This window comes from Helianthus annuus, chromosome 12, assembly GCF_002127325.2.
Source record: "Helianthus annuus cultivar XRQ/B chromosome 12, HanXRQr2.0-SUNRISE, whole genome shotgun sequence".
NCBI lineage: Eukaryota > Viridiplantae > Streptophyta > Magnoliopsida > Asterales > Asteraceae > Helianthus > Helianthus annuus.
In genome coordinates this window covers 58,971,982-58,996,153 of record NC_035444.2, presented here as the reverse complement: position 1 = coordinate 58,996,153, position 24,172 = coordinate 58,971,982, and the positions used below count along the sequence as shown (strand labels likewise).

The 24,172-nt window shown below is 37.8% G+C and overlaps 2 protein-coding genes across 3 annotated transcripts; both read right to left on the bottom strand.

Annotated features, from left to right (window-relative positions):
- Window positions 1-503: 503 nt before the first annotated feature.
- Window positions 504-4,036, bottom strand: LOC110895048 (ADP-ribosylation factor 2). Of its 2 annotated transcripts, none has more exons than XM_022142306.2 (7): window positions 3,887-4,036; window positions 2,920-3,087; window positions 2,192-2,262; window positions 1,962-2,081; window positions 1,477-1,595; window positions 804-885; window positions 504-728 (listed from the first exon to the last, which is right to left on the bottom strand). In XM_022142306.2, exons 2-7 carry the CDS (start codon window positions 3,065-3,067, stop codon window positions 723-725), a joined length of 546 nt encoding a protein of 181 aa, XP_021997998.1. In that variant the 5' UTR covers window positions 3,068-3,087; window positions 3,887-4,036; the 3' UTR covers window positions 504-722. The 2 variants fall into 2 exon arrangements, with proteins under 2 accessions (XP_021997998.1, XP_021998000.1); XM_022142308.2 differs by lacking the exon at window positions 3,887-4,036 and adding an exon at window positions 3,777-3,849.
- Window positions 4,037-19,233: 15,197 nt separating this feature from the next.
- On the bottom strand, window positions 19,234-21,033 carry LOC110892941 (trichohyalin-like). The gene has a single exon (XM_022140071.1). The coding sequence runs from the start codon at window positions 21,031-21,033 to the stop codon at window positions 19,234-19,236; it is 1,800 nt and encodes a 599-aa protein (XP_021995763.1).
- Window positions 21,034-24,172: the final 3,139 nt, after the last annotated feature.

Genomic DNA, 24,172 nt, shown 5'->3' with positions numbered 1-24,172 from the left:
GGCTGGAGGGTGTGGGATAAAGCCCCTAGGGGCTTAAGTCTTCTCTTAACTTGCAAAGTGTGGGATAAAGCTCCCCTATTAAACAAAATAAAAAAAAAAAATTCAAGTGGGCCCCACCTGCACCCCCTTTTCTCCCATTACCATGTTGAAGCCCCTTCAATGGCGCCCCTCTTTAAATCTGGCGGTGTGCATGGTAGCGCCCCAGAAGGGCGCTATAGATGGTGAGTTGGCAAGGGTGGCGCCTCCACACCCTCCAGTCTTATGAAATTCAATAAGTTTCTATAGTTAGTTGACAGTTATAAATAGATAAAAAGTGTGTTTTTATTTAGTAAAACTATTGAAATACATTTTTTTGTCATGTGCAAATGCACTGGACACAAATAAATCAGTGAGTCAAAAACCATCAACAATGCGTGCTTCTCTTAGCAAGCAGATCGGTTCATGATTTGGTCCGGTTTTCAAAACATTGCCACCAACACAAACGACGATGGAAGAAGAAAGAATAACACAAGAATAGGTGAAATGATTTGATGAAGGTAAAAGCATAGAGTCAAAATTAACCTCTATTACAACTTCAGGCTTATGAAGGAAACTCTATTTAAAAAAGTACTTGCAATACAACCCAGACCCGAATACTATATAAGACACATTTTGCTACCGCAAAAAGCTGCTATAAACCACACCAAAGGCACACAGCTCACATCCAAGATCCACATTCAGTCTTATGCCTGTAACAAAAAAAAGTTAATTAAAAAATAAAACAAAACAACATAAAAAAGAAGAAAAAACTAATGTTTACGTGCCTTGTTAGCAATGTTATTAGAAAGCCAATCGAGACCCTCATAGAGACCCTCTCCTGAGGTTGCACAGGTGCTCTGGATGTACCTATGTAAAAGAAAAAAGCCCAAGGTTATAGTCATTGAAATTATGGGACGATTCACAAACACGTATTAAACCATTTAAAGAAATAATAATAGGTAATGTGCTTATAAAGTAGTATAAGTAGTATAATAATATGTATCAGAATTCGTTTAAACGAAATCCTCAAAAAACAAGCAGGATGACAAATACAACCTTCAAAATTTTGTAAAAAGCCAAAAAACACTACGTTAACTTTATCTAAAGGTCAACAAGTTACAGGAAATTTTAGCCATTTGGCATTTTTTTTAATCAACAAGCAGGGTGGCCTATAAACTAGTTTCAATAGTCGGTTGCCTTCTTATTATATCCAAATAAATAATGAGTCTATAATAAATTACAATGACGAAAACAATTGAGATCTTTGAAGGAAGACAATCTAGGATGCACGCATGCAATAAAACTAGACTATGGGAGACCTTCAGCCTGTTTGACCCATTAAAACTAGACTATAGGAGACTTTCAGCCTGTTTGGCCCATTTGAGATAAAACTAAATGCAAAATCAGCCCAGTTATAAGCAAATTGGTTAAAAATGTCATTTAAGACAAAAAATTTACCAGTGGCGTTGTCGGAGGGAATGGAGGCCAAGCTTGTCAGTGATTTCAGCAGCATTCATTGCATTTGGAAGATCTTGTTTGTTAGCAAATACAAGCAACACTGCATCACGAAGCTCGTCCTGTAGGTATAATTGACAAATATTTATTTCCAATTGACTAGACATTATATCACTTCTTATATGTCCCTATTTATCAGTCAACTTTCCTTCAGCAACTATGTGCCACACTACCACTGTCAAGAGGACAATTTTGGCCCAAAAGGCTTTAGGATAAATCAAAAGGAACCAAAAACTTAGTGGGCCAGATTGACCCGGCCCAGAGCTGTTGACCTGTTACCCAAACCACCCACTTTGCAACCTCTAGTGTCAATAAAAATTGCAAAGCAACAATTGTGATGTAGCATTAAAGATGAATGTCGACTTATTATATATTCATGTTTTGTAGGCTACCATAATGTGTAATGTCAAAAATCATAGAAAATATACCTCGTTCAACATCCTATGTAACTCATCTCTTGCCTCAACAACTCTATCCCTGTCATTGCTATCAACCACAAAGATAAGACCTTGTGTGTTCTGAAAGTAGTGCCTCCATAGTGGACGGATCTGCATTTATATCAATTAAAAATAAGATTCTTAAATCTATATTTACTTCAATGACATGATCATATCATAAAAAACCAGCCAAAAAATCATATATTTTAAATATTTCACACCTTGTCCTGACCCCCAACATCCCAGACAGTGAAGCTGATGTTTTTGTACTCAACAGTCTCCACGTTAAACCCTGCAAAATATCACAAATATTATTGGTCAAAAACTGAACTAAAAGATGAAGCTGAACATGTCTCTTGATGGAATAACAATTGCATGTTTAATATTTCAATATTTCATATCTGCCAAACTTGCTAATAGCAAGGTAGACTTTAGATAAAACTGAGAGAAAAGAATATCCGAAATTCATTAACATTTATGACGTCCCGCAACCACAACTGCAGCTACAACATTTATGATAAAAACCAAACCACAACACAAGTGTATCCTTTAAATGAAATCACCATTCAGCGCCAGATAGTTCAGAACTTCAGACTTCATACATACTGAATTCTGTTTCAACAGCAGAACACAATGACCACCAAAAAAGACTTTAGCCTTTCTAGAAGGAATCTACTATGCTTCGAAAACTGAGGCCACAAGAAGTAGTTAAAACAAGGCTAGAATTTCTTTAAACAGTTCGTACAAAATGGTCCATGAGGATAATACTGAGACATCAAAGCAACAGTCATAACAAAGGCAAACATTCTGATCAAACTGAATAATTTATAAAACAAATCCCCATTTAGTTCTTTATGAAGCATGATGCATAAGACAAGGGAGATAAATCAATGGACCAGATAAAAAATGACATGTGAATAGCCAACTAATCTATAAAGAAATGACATACCAATGGTAGGGATTGTTGTCACGATCTCACCAAGCTTGAGCTTGTACAAAATGGTTGTCTTACCAGCTGCATCAAGACCCACCATCAAAATACGCATCTCCTTCTTGGCAAAGAGCCGGCTAAAGAGCTTGGTGAATGTTAGCCCCATTCCGTCGCTAGAGAAGATCCCTACAGATAGTAAACAAACAATCAACATAAATCAGTGACAACAAATATGATCCTAAGTCCTAACAACAAAAACAAATCAACGTAGATCAGTGAAAACAAATATGATCCTAACAATAAAAAACCAAATTATAAACAAAAAACTAACATAACATCGTTATAAATATAACTAAATCAAATGAATCTGAGGATGTATACAAAATCAAAACGGTTGCAGAAACAAACTGTAGATCGCTTACAAATATATATTTATTAGCTATACTTTGTATTCAAGCTACAATGTTGCATACTTGGCTTACTTGCATAGATTACCACATTAACATTTAACAACCAACATATGCAGTAGCATAATTCAATATTATCGTAACGATAAACAAATCGCTTCATTGCAAGCTTACTTAAAACCAAAGCAACAATCTAACCCTAAGCGATCTGATCTGAACAAAACCTAAATTCCGAACACAAAACCAACATATCATCTCCCAAAGTGACTAAACCTAATGGATCTTAAAGCTACAACAGAACAGATATGAACAATATGATAACTTACACACTAGATCTACCGTTGCAACCTATAGCATACAGATCAGCATCTAATCAAACAAAAACCTAAACATTAAGAAGTAAATCGGCAGAAATATAACCTAATTTGTAATGATTATATGAAAATTAGCGTAAGAAATTGTGAATACCGATTAATATTATAAGATACGATAGAGATCTATTAAATTCATGTGAATTGAGAAATAACTAGAGATCTGAATGCGTATGAACATAAAATTGAAATGGAGATTCGATTTACCTGAGAAAAAGGGGATTTGTTGAATATAGGGCGAGAATGCGAGATACGTCAACGGAGTTGGGTTATATAAAGGAAGCAAAAAAACTTACACCCCAGCAGGCGAATCACATCCTGCCACGTCGCATGTTGTATTGCTAGGGTTTTTTTTTAACGACAAATTTCTTTACTCCCGTTGAGTGTGACCTGTCTATCGGACCGGGAACCAGTGGTTGAAGCAGAGGACCGGGGGTTGAGGCGTAATTGGTGGGATAACTTTTCCCATATTGCCCTATATATCTTTTATAATATTCACGGTCTTATCTGGTTTTTACATCTAAACTGATCAGTGAATCGGTAATTAGCTAACACCCTTTGTCAATTAACCTATTTGGTTTGGTTGTGAAAGAGCATTCATTGTGTCTTTATTATTTTTTTTTTTGTCTTTATTTAATTTTCAGTTTTTAGTGAAATCATTACACATAGCGTTATAAATACATGCTTGTTCACAGTAACTCATAAGAATACACCATTAAACAAATTAACTCATTGTTGAACCTATAATCGTAACTGAAAAGAAAGTCAACACGATTGTTTAATTTTGAAAACAAAAAAATTGAATGAAAACGAAGTTATAAATGAATAAAAAAAATTCAAGTGTGTTTATCCGCCAATACGATAAACAAACACAAAGAAAGTACATATATAGATATTAGCAAGCATATATAAATCTTAATGAACTAGACATAAACAAATATCCATGAACATAAATGAAATACTCTTACTCATGTTCGTTTGTTTATTCGATTCAACTAAAAAGGTTGTTCATAATGTGTTAGAATACGTTTAATTTGATGGCAACTGGTAATCAAAAGTGTGAATTTTAGGTTCTAGCGTCTAAAGTATAAATAAATGAAACTGAGAGGCCACTATGCATAATTGAACAAGAAGAATTTTTTAAAAAGATACCACATAGAGGAGTCGATTCATTTATGATTACTCAAGTTAATTACACAAATGATTTCTTTGTTTGACCTTAGGGGGAAGGTTCATTTGAAAAGAAATTTAATGTGAGAAGAAAAAGAAGAAAGGGCATAATGGTAAAACATTAAATAGTTTATAACTCCTCCCATTAATTATTTTATCTATCATTAATAAAGCAAAAAAACATTTTATCCTACACATTTCAAAATTTATTCTACATATATCTTACACTTACCGAAATTTACCCTACGCATATCTAAATTTATCATACACATTTAAGAATTTATCCTACACATACTAAAATTTATCCTACACATGTCGAAAATTGTCCTTCACCCTAAATTATTTTATCTTGAAAGAGTATATTCAAAATGGGAGTTATAAGTTTAATAAGTTAGTTAATTAATTACAATTAGAAATTTACATATATGCCCTTATTAATAACATTAAATACACATATTAAATGAACTAAAATGGAGCATTTCTATTGGTTTAGAACTTATTATTTTTATTCTTACAAAATTTTTCTTCTCATTTGAACCTTCCACTTGACCTTAGTCACATCTTTGGTGTCTACGTTTCAAAAGTTGCAAGTTTGGATTGGAGCTTTTAGTTTAGTAGCATGTTTGGGGTTTATGACCAACTTCCGTTGGTTGAAACCACATAACTCAAGCTTGCAACTTTTGAAACTCAGACCCCAAATGTGTGACATTGACAAACTGGCTTAGCTCTAGTTACTCAATATGCCAATTTGGTTAACTAGTTGGTTAAGCTGAATTTTAAATGGTCAATCATACTTTCCACAAATGTATGTGAATCTTAATATTAAAATGGGAGATGATTAAACCCAAATTTATGGATTTTTGGACCCAATACGTCAAATTGATGTTAAGCGTATAAGGCTCAAAATCCACTCTTAGACTCTTAAACAAAACAATTTGATCAATATAACTAAATTAGAGTATGTAGAATCAAATTGGTCATATCAATTATGAATTGATCGATACGTGGACTGGTTTTCTACTATTTTGCCTGTGTACGAAAAAATGCACTAATCAAGCTTAAATTGAGTTTTTGATTGTCGGATTAGCAACTAGAGATCTTAAAATTGCAAAGTAAGTACACGCTAACCTACATTAATAGTTTTTTATTTTCCTTGTTATTCAGAATCTGTTTGTGTACGACCGCATTTTTACTTCTAAAGTTCAACTTCATTACTTTCTAAATTCAAAAATCAAAAGATTATGTAGCAAAATTAACAGAGACTTCACTTTGGTGTTAGATATTTTAGTGTAATCGGGGGATTGACTTGGTGATCAAAGCGAATAATAATACACATCAAGCGAGTTAGGAGGTGCGGGAGTGCACGCTCGTTTGAGTTATTATAATTCGGAGTGTACGGGCGGAGCCCGTACCCTACGGGGGTTCCAAGGGGGCAGCGCCCCCTTGGCGGGGTTCCGGGGGCAGCGCCCCTGGGAGCAGGGTCCAAGAGGCGGCAGCCCCTGGCGGGGTCCAAGGGGCAGAGCCCCTGGCTAAAAACGACAGTTTTTGGCAATTTTTGTCTAAAAAATAGAGGTAACTGCCTAACGGCAGTTACAACCCCGAAAAAAAATCAAATCTCGTAGACAGTTTTTTTTTTATCATTCTCTTCTGGTTCATACAATTCACGCAAAACCATACCCTGGTTCAATTTCTCAAAATCAGAGTTGTATCCGATTGAATTATTCGGGTGAACCACCTAAATAATTTGATCTGAGAGTGATTACACGCCTCTCTGATCATCCGGCAAACCGAAATTCCCCAACATTTGGTTGTAGTGCTCTCTAAATTGGCATGTAGTTAATGAAATTTTTCTGATTTAAAAAACAAAATATTCATCGAACTTCCGACTAGAAACTGTTAGATTTCCAGTATAACATAACTCTACGAACTTTGGCCATGGCTTATCCAAAAGCCTTCCCGTGTAAAATTTTTCAGTGTCGCAAGTAGTTTCCCAAACACGTATATGATCTGCCACTTCACCGTGAATCCTATGTTGGAAATAACCCGTAATATGTGGCCTACGAATCATCTAGTTACGTTTTACCAAATCTAATACTAATAAAAGAATCATGTTAATGGCACATGACATTCTCTCCTTAAAATTATATCTTAATTCTTAACGTTACGTGGCATTCTCTCCTTTAATATTATTATTAATATTCTTCTTACTATTATTATATCATATTAATACACAATTTATTAATTTATACACAACAACAAATAAATACATATTGTTATTATATCATATTAATATATCCAATTTATTAATCTATACATAAGTATAGATAAATACGTAATACATAAAAATATTTATCTTAATACTAATGTAGTATTTTATTTATTTATGTTTACTTTCATATGTGACATCAAATTTTATTTTTTAATCATTGCTGATCAAACCAAATTAGGTTATATACTTGTAGATCTAGATTGTCTAATTTAACCAAATCATTTGTTTGCGAATAACTACACACAGGTATCTCTTAATTTAGCAATATTATTATTTTATTAATAATATATTAGATTAATATCCAATTATTGGGTAGGGATATGGTAAAAAGTGTCTAAAATGTAAGAAGGGTAAGAAGTGTTTTAAACCATTGGATATTTGATCTAATGGTTGAGATCAATAGGGTATAAAAATGTAAATTGTGTTTTAATTAGAGGGACCTTATGTAAAATTGAAAGGCAATAGTGTCTTTTTCAATGTTTGAAATATGGTAACCATATCATACACGACCAAAAAACTCCTACATTTACTCCTTTTTCCTTAAATATCGGAATTAATGATTCACCTTAATTGTAGGAGGTCTTTGGTTGCATATTTGTCATACATTATCATAACGAGAACTGTAATCAGATTCATGGCATGGTGTTTTAAAACAACTGGATAAATTGACTATGATTCAAGTCATGGTGTTTTATCTGGAGACATTGTTCATGGCGTGGTGTTTTAAACATCTATGATTCAAGTCATGGTGTTTTATCTGGAGACATTGTATAAAAATCGTAAACACCATGACTATGATTCAAGTCATGGTGTTTTATATGGAGACATTGTTCATGACGTGGTGTTTTAAACATCTATGATTCAAGTCATGGTGTTTTATCTGGAAATATTGTTCATGGCGTGGTGTTTTAAACATCTATGATTCAAGGCATGGTGTTTTATCAATACAAAACATTCCCAAATTTTAAAACACCATGACTATGATTCAAGTCATGGTGTTTTATTTGGAGACATTGTTTATTGCGTGGTGTTTTAAACATCTATGATTCAAGTCATGGTGTTTTATCAATACAAAACATTCCCAGATTTTAAAACACCATGACTATGATTCAAGTCATGGTGTTTTATCTGGAATCCAAAAAACATTGTATTGTGATTACATCCATGGTATATTAACATCTGGAGAATCAATACAAAACATTCCCAGAATTTAAAACACCATGAGTATGATTCAAGTCATGGTGTTTTCTCTGTAGACATTGTTCATGGCGTGGTGTTTTAAAATATCTGGATACATTCTGGAGACATTGACTATGATTCAAGTCATGGTGTTTTATCTGGAATCCAAAAAACATTGTATTGCAATTTAAAGATGATGAAAAGAAGATATGAACAATATACGATTAAAAGATGTTGCGATTAAGATGATGAAGAAATGATACGTAGGTGAAAATCGAATTGGATCTTGCAAAAAAATAGGACGACAGTTTTTTTTCAGTTATCTTGAAACTCAATTAATTGATAAGAAAGGTAAATTACTAATATACCCTTTTGAATTAATTAAGATAGAGGACACTTGTCATCACCAAACTATTTCTCACACTTCTTACAAAAGTATGACTTTGTACAGGATCCTTTACCTCCAATTATTATTATTAATATATAACACATGTGGTGTACAATAAAAAAAACTTTATTGCGAATATAAGTCTTTATTTATTCAACAAATTTTATACCGTCATGCCAATAAACCTATAAAAACGAATATGGTTTTAAAATCTAAATTATATTTTATATAATTTAGATTATATTTTAATTTATTTTTGTAATTTAATTTCAACAATGCTTAAGTTAAATAGAAGATATTTACATAGCTTTTTAGGTTCACATTTGAGCGATGATATAAATTAATAAGGTGGTTTTATTCGGATTAAAAAACAATAAATTAAATAAGTAAAAAGACCAAAATGCCCCTCATTAAACTGACTTTTTTGATGAAGTTAATGGGCTGGATGAAAATGGCAAAAAATACAAAACCCAAGAACAAATGAGAAAATTGTTATTGCTATTGTTATTATTATCTATTCGTAATTATTATATTATTACAATTACAATTATGAATTATTATTATTATCTAAGTCACTAGGTTATAGTCTATGTGTTACACGGGTTTACCTAACACGTTGTCTTTATTCAACCCGTGTAATACATGGATCTATAAACTAGTGACATAATATATTAGTCCATAAAACTATTAGGGGTTATCTGATGGAAATACCCCATGATTATAATTAGAGCGACAGAGACTAAAAAAACACCAATAACCTTTCTCTCAAAATCATTCATCAGTCTCTTTTGACATCATAACAGGAATGAATCAGAAGTAAATAATGGCATCATCGTCTTCAATCGGTATGGAAAACAATTACAATATTTGTGTATTCGATAGTTGGAGTATTAAATTTTTGGGTCCTAATATTAATACATGGCAAAAACTTATTTACACATGGTGTATACGGGCCGTATACAGTTATACGGCCCGTATAGAATGAAATAAAACTAACAAAGTCTGTGCCATCAGACTTTGTCAGTTTTTTTCATTCCATACGGGCCGTATAACTGTATACGACCTGTATACACCATGTGTAAAGAATTTGCCTGGTCGTATACAATGGATACGAACGATGTATACGGGCCGTATAACTGTATACGGCCCGCATGAAAAGAAAATTAGATTTTACCCAAAGTATTTAATGGATTCAAGGTGTCAATCACACGAGACATTTTACAGTCGTTAGGTGGTCAAATATTTCTAAAAGTAGAAAAAAAATAAAACTTTAACAAGTAACAAACATTGAAGAACAAAAAAACATGTCGTATGACTGTAATAAAAAGGAAGGGTGAGGCATTTGATGAGAGTTGTAAGGAGAAGCGTTTTAATCACTTGTTTTCAATGGGGATGTAATGCAATGATTCTGCTAGTGGTCGGGCTTACAATGCTTACACAGGGTGATTAACAACGCTGATATGAACACAAACCAACTGCTTTGTCTTGAGTCGTCGGGAAAACTTTTTCTCAGGAGGGTGAGTAGCATGAGTCTGAGTCCATTGTGGTTCGTGAATGTTTCGAATCATCATAGAAGACGTGTCGGGTTCTGCTAGAAGAGTATCAGGATTTTGTTGGTTTGTTTCCAGGTAGGGTTTAGAATGTTTGAAGTATTCTTGGTTCAATACCAACTCTTCTAAAAGACAAGAATACAACGTTCATGTATCACAAGGAATGACCGATCTAAGGCAGAGAACCTGATTTAGATACACAAATTCATCACCGGTTTCTACAGCACAAGCACATACACAATTTGTTGGAAGAACCCGACACGTCTTCTGCTAGTCACTCTTTTCTTCGATTTCAACAAATCTTTCAAGGTCTTAAGTGATGGACAATTGGTTAAAAGATGTAGAAGAGTTTGTGTAGAGATCTTTACGTACAAATTTGCATCATCCTTACGGTTACAAATGAAGTATTAAAAGATGTTAGTTTCTTGACAATATGGTTTCTCGACAAATGAAGTATTATATGTCCTAGCTGCCTCTTCGGTTGGTAAAAGACATAGGATGGTTTCTAATACAGGCTCTTTTAGAGAAGCGTTGGGATTCAAGGGTTTATGAGTAAAAGATGGTAGTTTCTTGACAGTATGGTTTCTCGACAAATGAAGTATTATCTGTCCTTGCTGCCTCTTCGGTTGGTAAAAGACATAGGATGGTTTCTAATACAGGCTTTTTGTCAGTTGTGGTTGATTTATAGGAGGAGGTTATGAAACGAATATATGTTTATGCGAATTCCCAACATCCTTGCTTTATTCTCTTTAATCTGTTAGAACGATCCTTGTTTTGTCACGTATATGCGTTTAATTCCCAACATCCTTATTATATCAGACTCTCTCCCCTCCTTTTCTCTCTCTGACAACCTAGACCCAAACCACCGCAATCCACCACGTTCTGCGAAAAAAACATCATCTGCTCATCATTGTTCTTGAAGATGAAGATGAAGATGAAGAAACGAGGGTTTATTCTCTTTAATCTATTAGAACGATCCTTGACTTGAATTTGTGGATTTCAGTTGGGTCAGAAAAACTTAACAAGAGAAGCAACTAAAAAAATACAATTGATTACTCGGTCGAATAACGGGTCCGTTAAAGTTGAGCTTCCTGATGCAATTTTCACAGTGGTACCAATGTCCTACTACTACAATCCTTCCAACGCCTGATTCCGATACAACCCTTGATGTTGAAACCGGTTTTACCTTATGAAAAGGAAAGAAAGAAATTTTTTTAGAGAAGAGTTGGGATTAACAGTTTATGAGTGAAAGAGTTAACATTCAGATTCAGAGTCAGGAAGCAAATGTTTAGTAGTGTTTGAGAAACTAACAAGGTAAACCTGAATTTTCAAAATTTTAGACACTTACTTGAACCGTTAGTAATGCTAGATGTCATTTTGGCTGAACCACAACCTATTACAGCACTGTATGAACCTGTGTTTTGAAAATAGGCTTTGTTCTTCGTGTATTGGATCGTTCTAATAGATTAAAGAGGTTTTTACCATTTTTTACCATGCGTATACGGGTCGTATACGGTTTATACGGCCGTATACGATTGGTAAAAAATATTTTTACCGATCGTATACTATGTATACGATGATTGTATACGGGCCGTATATTGTTATACGGCCCGTATACTATGGGTAAAAATGGTAAAAATTGGTTTATTCTCTTTAATCTATTAGAACGATCCTTGTCTTGAGAACCTGATTCCGATTTAAACAATGGAATTTGTGGATCAACAGAAATAACTGAAAATAACTCGCCATTCTCTTGCACCTGTATACCACAATGGACTCAGACTCATACTACTAGCAGAAGAACCCGACACGTCTTCTGTGATGATTAGAACGATCCTTGTTTTGTCACATATCGTCCGTTCAAGTTGAGCCTCCTGATACATATCGTTTGCAAGAAACTTTTCGTGCACTGAACCTTCAGTTGTGTACCCTTCAATCTTCTTGAGTATTTTTCTAACTTTATGCTTGCATCCACCACAGTGAATATTAACTTTGAGTGAAAGAGTTTAAAAACCGGACGGAATCTACGAAGAAACTGTTGGAATTTGTGGATTTCGGTTGGTTCAGAAACTTAACAAGAGAAGCAACTAAAAAAATACAATTTATTTCTCTTCCGGTTACCAGGCCTATCATCTCCGTCTACGTTTGGTTTCCTCAACGAAAGACCATCAGCCATTATCACATGTCGATTGTTGAAAGTTTGAACTAATTATTTGTTATCAGGTGAGTTTCTGCTTATAGTTCTTTCTCAGCACTTTTATATTTAAGCTGATTTCTTGAAGTTAAACAACATGAATTTATAATGGCCAATAATCCGTTCATAATCGTCGACGATGTCACTGCGGTTTTTTCTCTTCCGGTTACCAGGCCTATCATCTCCGTCTACGTTTGGTTTCCTCAACGAAGAACCATCAGCCATTATCAGCACTTTTTCCTTTGGTTTTTGGTTGATTTTGAGGGCGAGGGTTTTGAATTGATTCATGCGCTCAAGTTTCAACTACTGGAGTGAAATATTTGTTGGAATTTGTGGATCAACAGAAATAACTGAATACAACCGGTCAAATCACACACTATATAAAGTGTAAACTTATCGTGTGTTGTAGTTTGGAAAGATGACCGAATAGAGATCTGAATCAAGATTTACGTCAGATGTCCAAGTTTGATCACATTTGACTTTTTTCTTCGTTTTTTGGATCGTTGTAATAGATTAAACAGAGTAAACCATTTTTTACCCTGTTTATACGGGTCATATACTATTATACGGCCTGTATACACCATGTGAAAAAAATTTACTGGGTCATTTTTTACCCTTTAAATACGGGCCGTATACTATTATACGGCCGTGTACATCGTGTGAAAATTTTTTTACCGATCGTATACTATGTATACGATGATCGTATACGGGCCGTATATTGTTATACGGCCCGTATACTATGGGTAAAAAATGGTAAAAATTGGTTTATTCTCTTTAATCTATTAGAACGATCCTTGTAATCATCAACCGGCTTTGAACGACCGTAGAACACTCGTAATCCTCAACCGGCTTTGAAACTGGACGGAATCTACGAAGAAACTGTTGGAATTTGTGGATTTCGGGAGAATAGTTTTTAGTAGATACCTTTGGCTGCTTTCATTTGAATATGAAGATGAAGATGAAGAAACGAGGGTTTATTCTCTTTAATCTATTAGAACGATCTTGATTCTGATTTAAACAATGAAATTTGTGGATCAACAGAAATAACTCGCCATTCTCTTGCACCTGTATACGTTGATTGTGGATTTAACTTGCAAGAATTGGGTCCGTCGCATGATAGAAGATACATATCGTCCGTTCAAGTTGAGCTTCCTGATGCAATTTGTTGGAATTTGTGGATTTCGGTTGGTTCAGGTCTCGGAAGTACTGAACAACAGAAATAACAGCTTCGGTTTCATCAACCGGTTTTTTGACAAATCATCTGTTTCCTGAATCTGAATCTGAAAGTTAACTAGACCCCTCAAGTTGTCATTCATAACAACTAAGCGTCTGGATAAGAGTATGTTGATATAGGAGAGTTGATGCAATTTTACAAGCATTTTATCGTGTGTTGTAATTTTAATGAAGTAATGAAGATTGAATATGCAAACCGCATCCGTCTTTTGTGATGATTCGAAACATTCCGAATAATTAGCAGAACCCGACACGTCTTCTGTGATGATTCGAAACATTCCGAATAACTAGCAGAATCCGACACGTCTTCATAACCAATTGTCCATCACTTAAGACCTTGAAAAGATTTGTTGAAATCGAAGAAAAGAGTAACTAGCAGAAGACGTGTCGGGTTCTTCCAACAAATTGTGTATGTGCTTGTGCTGTAGAAACCGGTCGGGTTCTTCCAAAGTTGTTGATCTTTGAGTGGTGATTTACTCCCGAACAAACCATGCCCACCTTGACCAGAATAGATAAGCGTATCACTCGATCCACTTACATTCGAATAACGCTGAGAATCCACAACGCTTATGGCCAGATTATTTCCTTCAATCTTGGCAAAATCAATGCCTGCTTGTTTTATTATACAGAAAGTATTGAACAATCGAGATAACAGCTCCGGTATTTATCACCAACTCAACTTTAGTAGTGTTTGTTTGAGAACCTGATTCAGATACACAACGGTCTCTTTGCTTCGTCCACTAGAACTATTTGTGTATGCATTCTTTTGGTAGTTAACAATGCTAATTAGAAAAAAATCTGAAAAAAATTAATCATATCGATTGCTATAACAGGATGGATGTGACACACACAGATAGATAAGCTGTCACAGTTGTCAAGACTGTTTTTCGGGTTTCCAATGCTCACACAGGATGATAAACAACGCTGATACAAACGCATGAGTTTCGAAATAGGCTTTGTTCTTGGTTTAATGAAGTTACACGTAACATCTAGTTATATTCAGATTTAAACAATGCCCGCTTAAACTGAGATAACGGACATCCATCAAGCTCAAAAAGAAAACTTGTGTTTCCCATAGTCACAAAAGATTGCGGTTTGTATTTCGCATAGCCACCGTTTCCGTAGTAAAAAACGGTTGGGTTTGCACATTCAATCTTCAATACTTCATTAAAATTACCACTAGTAGAAGAACCCGACACGTCTTCATTTTACGGAGAATGTTCTAGAAATTGAAGGAAAAGGAAAAGATTTGTTGAAATCGAATTTGACAACTATCACAGCTTATTAAAAGTAGCAATCACCTCCAATCATTTCCTGGTCAAGTCACACACTATAAAGTTTAAAGTTATCGTGTGTTGTAGTTTGGAAAGATGACCGAATAGAGATCTGAATAACAAACTGTGGAGAACTTGTTTGTGTCGGGTTCTTCTGCTAGTTACTCGATCAACGGACTGACCGGTAACGTTACTCTACTTGTGCTCCGATTTAAGCGGCGTGTTCCGATCAACGTTGTTTAAAGGTGATGAAGAGTTTAGAAACCCTAGAATGATGGTGTTTTTACGAGAAAAAACGTGATTCTTGAAAAACATCCATATATACGGCTCGTATACAGTTATACGGCCCGTATACATTTGGTAAACATCAAAAAACCTCCCAAATAAATCCATTGAGCCGTATAGTTTTTATAAATCGTATACACATGTATACGGCTCGTATAACTATATACGGGTCGTATATGGTAAAATCAAAAAAACATTCTCTGCGCATTTCCCTATTCAAAAACATTCTATACGGGCCGTATATTTTGTATACGGCCCGTATACACTAGGGATGTGAAAATAAGATATAGGGGGTGTGGAAACAAGGTACCCCAATTTTTTTAGCTAGATATAATGATTAGAAAAACAACCTCTAAATCACATGGCCAAAGGTAAAGTGGGGACCGCTCAGGGTCCATTTTCCCAGGTGCCCAAAATTTCTTAATTTTTTTAATATGTTCTATATATTTTCTTTTAAGACCGTGGGGTATGGTGGGGTTTGGGTTGGGCTTAGGTTGGGGCATGAGTTGACACGTGGAATGGGAGCCCCCCACCGCCTAGTGACGTGTCCGAGGGGTATGGCGGGGCGTGGGTTGGGTGCACCGCGTGGCAGATTATTAAAAAAAATTACAAAAAATTTATAAAATTCACACAACATTTATAAAAAAAACCTACAATTTCATTAAAATTTTAAAAATTACATAATCCTAAAAATTACATAATACCTAAAAATTACAAAATAACAAACCTAGAGCGTTATATAAATTTCAAAAAGGGCGATCTTGTCGAACGCCTTTCGCTCCTTGCCTAGAAATTCAATATTCGCCACCGCCACCCGATCCTCGGGGCTTAAATCGCCGCTCGGAACGGTTTCGTAGTAAGCCTTGAAACGATCGAGCTTGGGCCGTAGCTCGCGCCATTTATGTTGGCACGCGTTGAGGTTGTGGCGGTCGTGACGGAAATTATGTTTGTAGGTTGCGAATGCTTCCGGCCAATATCGTGTTTTGCCAGGTTGCCGAGCCTTCATAGCGTCAACGATGCTTGTAACGAGAGCCAATTCTTCCTCGTGGGTCTAAGATGCCATCTTCTTCGGGTTGGGGTAGCGGTGGATGGTGATGGGTTTGGAAGTGGGGTAGCCGGTGGATAGCGACGGTTTGGAAGTGGGGTAGCCGGTGGATAGCGACGGGTTTGGGATGGGGTAGCCGGTGGGGTTGGGGGTTATTTATAGGGGATGTTGGCACCGCCATGGCGGTTTGGGGTAGCTAAACGGTTTGAATTTAAAATTCAAACTTTCAAATGGTCAAAATGGCCCGCTATGACATGGCGGGTTCAGCGAATAGAAGGCAGCCAGCTAGGATGTCACCCCCTCCCCACGCCCGGCTTGAAACCCAAGCCCCAAGGGCCACGCCCCAACCCAAGCCCACCCGGGGTGGTGGCTTGGGCGTTTTCCCCCAACCCACGCCCCAACCCAAGCCCCATACCCTATAGTCTAAACAAAGTAAAGTTTAAAACCCAATCGACGAGGTATGAACATAACTAACCTGTTGGTGCATACGTCTGTCGACTTCGTCTTCCTTCGAGTCTTGTACTTAGAAATGATAGATCAGGGCACAATGTACGAGAAAATAGGTGTTTAGGTTAAACAGGCTATTTCGCACGAAATAGATTAGGCTATTTCGTACGAAATGACCAGGTGTCTATTTCGCACGAAATAGCAAGTGTCACTTTCGTGCGAAACCAGCTAGCCTATAAATACCTGATGTGTCATTTCGTTTGTAACTTCTTGATTCCGACGCCGAAGTGCTATCGAAGTGTCTCTGACCTGTAAAAAGCTTTCAGATCAATAAACTAGACAATTAATGTGTATATCAAGCTGATACAAAGTCAATACGTCTGTTTCCGCCTTTCGTATTGATCGAGAACTCTTCTAAACGACTCGTTTGGTCGTGAAAACGATCCTACATGTGGTATCAGAGCCCAGGAGGAAGAGTTCTTACCGATTCAGCTCGATTACACTGAAAATTCTGACTTCTACACCTTCTTTTCAAAATTAATCAAGTTTTCACGGTTAAAATGGACTGATTTTCATATATAACGTGTGAAACACAGTTTTAACAAATCCCTAAAAGAATCAGACCTAAAATCGACCTAGAACTTGATCAATTTGACAAAAACATGGCCGAGATGATGACATCAGCAGCATTTCGCACGAATTGAACATTTGATTTCGCACGAAATCACTTAGTGTCATCTATTTCGCACGAAATAGTACGTTGATTTCGCACGAAATAGCTTGAGTTACTTTTATTTCGCACGAAATCAGTTCATTTCGCATCAAATGTGTCATTTCGTGTGAATCAGTATTTCATTTCGTACGAAATAAGGTTTCCATTTCGTTTAAATGTGCTATTTCGCTTGAAATCAAATTCATTCCATACGAAATCAACTATTTCGCACCAAAATGGTTTATTTCGCGTGAACCAGTTCGTACGAAATCCCATTTCGCACCAAATAGGTGATTTCGTTTGAGCAGATCACTTCGTGTGAAAGGGCATTTCGTTTGAAAGTGTAGATCCCAATATCAATCCGGATCACAATGGTTGGTTGTTTTAGTCCAAACACCTATTGATTAAGTGCTTGAACTATGAAAAAGTTAAGAACAATCAAGAATGAAGATGAAGCTAGTGGATTGATGAATACAACAAGTGTTGTATTGAATCCAAACAAGTATATAGATCAATAAAGTACCTTGGAATACAGATTTGAGCACAATATCAAGAGATTTAATGTAAACAACACTTCATTCATCAAAGAGCTAAAAGCTTAGCTAGTGTTACAATGCTTGGGCTATATATAGTGTCTGACTTGCCAGCATAATTATAATTATGCTGGAATCTTAACTACACCAAGTCAGGATTTCTAGTTTCATGAAATTACAAAATAAGCCCCTATACTATTAAATTAGCTACAAACAACTATAAAACTAATCCAGTACAAGTATGAACGATCTCAAAAGTTCCAACAATATCCCCCCTAGATCGTTGCATACTTGTCTTCTCATTCTTCTGTTGTTTCCATTGGATTCTCTGTAGTTATTTTCTCAGGCTCGTTAGGGTTGTCTTCATGCCCTGCCGTTTCTGGTGGTTATTGAGTCTCGACTGGTGCAACCGGAGTTTCTTGAGTAGTAACAGCTTCACTTGTTGGTGGATCCTCCATAGTGGCCTCATATGTGGATGAGGCCGGAGGTGATGATGTTGGCTGAGAGGTTGTGGTGGGCTCTGTCGTTGAAGCGGAGGTCTTTTCTTTCTTTCTTTCATGTTTCTTCTGCTTCCTCGCTTCCTTCTTCTTTTCCTCAGTTTCTTTTCTTTTCTCAATTTTGTCTACGAGATCCAACATTTCTCTCTTTATCTTCCAGGCTTGATCTACCGCTCGCTGAAATAGGATGGCCTCCTCAAGATTAGCATTTCCAGCTCTAACGTTTATGCGGCTTGCATTTAGTACCGTTAGATCCGAGAGTCCAAACATAAACACGTCCATTGGATCCAAGATTTGGATATCCACGTTTTCGTTGGATCTGATTACAGCTTCACCAGTTTTGCTATCGTAAAACCATTTCTTGAAATTGTTGAGGGATACTGGAACTTCTTCAGGAAGCTTGATTTTCGTGACAATTTTAGCAGGGTTAATTACCCACGTCACCTTTCCCTTTCCAGTAACCGGATCCCTGGTTGTTTTGGACACTCTCCGTCTTGGACGCTGTGGCCTGTGATTTGGGAAACCCTTGTTACATTCTTTAGCAATCAGGTGCTCAAAATCCCCGCCAATGCTTCTATCTTGTGGATTTAGAATATCCAGACGGCCAAGCTCACACAAATCTCACCTAGGAAGAGTAAAGAGATCAAATCCAGTCTGGAAGTACTGAATCACGCCGCCTCGTCTTTTAACCACAAACATTCCTCTCAGATTGTCGTACATCCAGCTGATGATTTTGTCGGTGGCCTCAGTCTTTTCGACAGTTATCACCTGATAGAAGTCAGGGAGTTTTTCTCTTTCTTTCTTGAACCACTCTAGATGCTGGGGGGGGGGAGAAAGTTTTTCCATCTTCCTGCTCGTACAACACTTCCTCTTCCAGAACCCACTCAATGAATCTGGCAGGCATTTCATCTCTATCAACTTCTTCTTCATCACTTTCATCTCCTTTAGTCACTTTCTCGGTTGATTCCAGACGTCTTTTCTTGGCCTCGGCTTCTTTCGCTTTTCTGGTTGTTTCCTCTTCTATGAAAGCATCAAAGTCGAAAACTTCCTCAAAGGAGAACATAGGTTCTATTTCCATTTGCTCACACATACTTCTCATCATTCTGTACAGTTTCTCAATCCCCATCTGTTTGAATCTTATGAATTTTGATTGCTTGGCCATGTAGACGTTCATTTCTTTGTTCTTCTTACGCTGATCTTTAATCTTCTCTCTCAAGATGTTTGTGTCGTTTACTTGGTTCTTGAGAAGACAGATTTCCTTGGCTGCAGATGGACCGGTTTCTTTAATGAGTTTATCATAAAGTTCCTGAAAGAGACGAACCCTTTGTGGAGGAACCGGTGGCTTTGAGATCCTGGTAGGCTTTACAAGAGGGACTCTGGAAGATTGTTCATCTGTCGATTTCTTCTTCGGAGGTGTTTTCTTGCTTGCTGAAATTTCATCAGGATCTATTATCAAAGTATCAACGAAGTCATTCAGTGACTGTACTTCTTCTGTAACAACTTCTGGTCTTTCGGATGCTGACATCTCTTGTCTCTTGAGCCTCTTCTCTCTCTTTTCTTTTTCCTGCATTGCATGAATTTCTTTCATATCTTGGATATGTCGACGATGCTCCTTAGTTTCAGCAGCTTTGAAACTTGCGCCCATGAGTCTTTCTGGGTTTTCAGATGTCTTTTTCTTTCTAGGAGGCTCATCTTCAGCTGCTTGCTTTCCTTTTCTTTTTCCCTTTAAACGTTCTTCCTTTTCAGCAGCCTCTGCTTGAGCTTGTGCAGCTCTTTGTTGTTTTTCTCGAAGAGCCTCTCTGTATTTTCTGTAAGCTTCCTTTACTAATGGCAGCCTTTCTGCTGAATACATCGAGTCATGCAGCATTACCCATTCATTTGTCTTGATCTCTGTGTATTGACGACTTGTTGGAACATGAAAAGTATAGAGATCTCCATCATTTGGTGGATTTTCGTATTGGTTGTTGATCAACATTTGGATAAATCTTGGATACATCGCCCAAGTCGGCCCTCTCACATTCTCGATCATATAATTGAAGATTAAACCAGAAAGATTGAACTTATGATTCAAACACAAGTTTAACATTGCGGCCGACCATTCCAGATTCAGTCTATCATAACCACCCTTACGATGGGCTAGGCTCATTGCAATGACATGAACTATGAACCTCCAGTCTCTTGTTAGCCCATTCCTTTTTATCTCTTTCTTTTTACTGAAGTCTCCTGCATAACCCATGCCGCGAAAACCATCCAAAATATCGTCTTTGCTCAAGCTGATCGGATCTTGAGCGTTGTCTTTCAGCTTCAGAACTTTGCGGATCTTTTCTTCCGTAACAACTATCTTCTTGTTGCGAACGGTTGTGGATATTCCTCTGGCATTTTCAACCATTTCGGGCTTTGCAGTCTGCCAGAAGTCTTGAATGTGGATTCTGTAAACTTTAACCTCGGTTTCAACCGCGTATCCAATTCTGCTTGATCTTACCCATCTTGTTGCGTCTTGGAAATCCTGTGGAACTTGATTGAGGTTCATACTTTGATTGTGCTTAAACGTCTTATCCCATTCAATGTTCTTCACCATCCTGCTTTGGACACAAAAAAACGAGGCAAGTGAGAGAAATTTCGAGATAGAAATAGATATTTACAAGAAAAAACATTATAAATAAAAGCAATATTTAAAAAGATATTTAAGTTTTTTTAAAAAAATATATTATAGGATATATATATTAAAAATATTTAGGTTAAAAAAAAAGATTTACAAAAAAAAAATTAATTGATAATTTCACTGCCAACCCTGATGGTTGTCTTCGCTGATCTTTGTGATCAAGAACAAGTAATTTCACCGACGACAACGTCGGATCATGTTCATCTTTACCGAGATAATTTCGCTAGCGAACTTAGCGACGACAAGGTTTTGTTCCCGAAACGATCCACCAGCGAAGGCATTAGTCTAGACCGCTTCACTAGCGGAATAGTCTGTTTCGCTAGTTGCTCGAACTCGCGTTCGAGACTTTTGAGATTCCCTGTTAACTTCGCCAACTTCGCTGTGTTCAACTTAACTTCGCTAGCATCATCAATTTCATGATAAACCCTACTAAAACCCTTTAACTGATTTCACCGATTGACCAATGCCGATTTCAGATAAGTTTAAACATAAACTTTTCGATATCTCAGTTCGATCGGTTTTACCACTTGCAACGTATCCTAAAAACTACGGATTCATCAATTATGAAGATTTCAACTTAAAGCAAAGATCCAAACATAAGTAATTTAAATACTGAACAGTTCACCGAAATCATGGATTGATGAATGCAGAGAGTGAAAATGTTGATCAACTACAAAGATTACCTTGTTATCTTGAATGAGATTAAATCTTGTGAGAAGTTTGTGAAGTTGAAGGGGTATGGTCCCAGATCTTGCGTCAGCATCGACCGCGAGTGACCATTACCCTTATCAAAACCCCCACTAACTAACAACCTACTTGTGCCCATGCGGGAACGCGTCGACACAAGGGTTGAATCCAATCTATCTAGTAACAAAGGAGGACTTACATGGAACATGAGAACGGTAGAGTGATGCGACATAGCATCACATCTGGTGTATGAAAACGGAAGTATTCACAGCGATGCGGCATCGCACCGCATCCAGTGAACTGGCACACTACTGCACCGAGCGTCTATTCATCGACCCGGGCAGTACATCTGATATAATCTACGAACAATGCTTCAACCAGTTCGACCAGGAGGACAAAGATCGGTTGCAAGCAGTAGATTACCCGTTAACCGGGTTCGCAGGGGAAACTGTCTTTCCCCTAGGCCAGATTACTTTCCCTGTGCGTCTTTCCAGCGGAAACCGCACAAGGACAGAAGAGGTAAACTTCATGGTTTTACCTCACACCTCCAGATATGACGTACTCCTCGGGAGAGAATCCCAAGGAGATTTCAATATGATTACGTCGGTCCCCCACTCTGCGGTTGGTTTCCCAACCGAGTTGGGGGTCGCAATAATCTATGCCCGCAGGGACGTCATGATGTCGGACGAAGTACGCCCGACCAAGGTCGCAAGGCCCACTCCCAACGACCAGCCAGAAAAATGGGTTCTCAACGCGAGATACCCAGAACAAAAGGTCACATTGGGTCACGCCTTGTCCCCGACCACCAAAGCGCAACTGAAGCAGCTTCTCTTCAGGAACCAAGACATCTTCGCGTGGACACCCGCAGACATGACCGGGGTCCCACGTGATATCGCGCAACATCACTTGAATACCATGCCAGGTATTAAGCCAGTGATCCAAGGCCAACGCCACCTTGGGTCAGCTAAAAATCAGGCGATGCAAGAGCAGATCGAAGAACTGCTCTCCGCAGGCATCCTGCGGGAAGTCAAATACCAGACTTGGTTGTCCAACCCAGTCATGGTAGAAAAACCGTCCGGGGGCTGGCGCATGTGCGTCGATTACAAAGACCTTAACAAAGCCTGCCCCAAGGATTGTTACGCGCTTCCAGAAATCGACGAAAAAGTCGATAATCTCGCACCATTCAGGTGGAAGTGTTTCCTCGATTGCTACAAAGGATACCATCAAGTACAAATGGTAATCGAGGATGAAGACAAAACGGCATTCCGGACTCCCACCGGAAATTACTGCTACACAAAAATGCCGTTTGGGTTGCGCAACGCGGGCTCAACCTACCAAAAGTTGATGAACGGCACTTTCCGCGGCCAAATAAGCAAAAGTGTCGAAATCTACATGGACGACCTGGTCGTCATGAGCATGGAAGAAGATACCATGCTCACAGATATTGAAAGAACATTCCAAACTCTGCGAAGCGTTAACATAAAGCTCAATCCAGGGAAATGCTCGTTTGGAATGGAAGAAGGCAAATTCCTTGGATTCATCGTAACTAAAGATGGATTCAAGGTAAACCCGGAGAAAGTCCAGGCGATCGAGCGCATGCCATCGCCTTCATCGATGAAGGATATGCAACGGCTAGCCGGCAGGCTAGCGGCACTCAACAGATTCTTAGCCAACCACGCAGCTAAGTCTTATCCATTCATCAAGACCCTGCGGAGCTGTTCAAAGAAAGAACAATTCCAGTGGACCGCAGAGGCTGAACAGGCCTTCCGGGAAATGAAGGAGTGTTTGATACAACTCCCAACTTTAACCGCACCACGCAAGGATGAGCCACTCATACTATACCTATCCGCCGCGGACAATGCGGTGGGTGCGGTATTAATAGTGGAGCGAAAGGGGGTTCAAACACCCATCTACTACATCAGCAAGATGCTCAACGACCCAGAGACGAGATACTCAATAATGGAGAAATTGGTGCTAGCATTAGTGCACGCTTCAAGACGGTTGCGACGCTACTTCGTAAACCACGTCATCACAGTGCTAACCAATTACAGGATCGGCCCGATCCTCTCCAAACCCGACATCTCTGGGAGATTAGCGAAATGGGCAATCGAGCTGGGCGCGCACACGATACATTATAAACCGCGCCCCGCGATTAAAGGCCAGATCTTAGCTGATTTCGCCGCCGAAGTACCGGTGAATCGCATCCAAGAATGCGAAGAAGCACAAACTCCTGCACCAACGCCACCCTCCTCAGAGACATGGGCACTCTTCACAGATGGTGCCTCCAACGACGAAGGGGCGGGTGCAGGTCTGCGACTCGTCAGCCCTGACGGCCAAGAACTTACATATGCAATCCGCCTCGAATTCA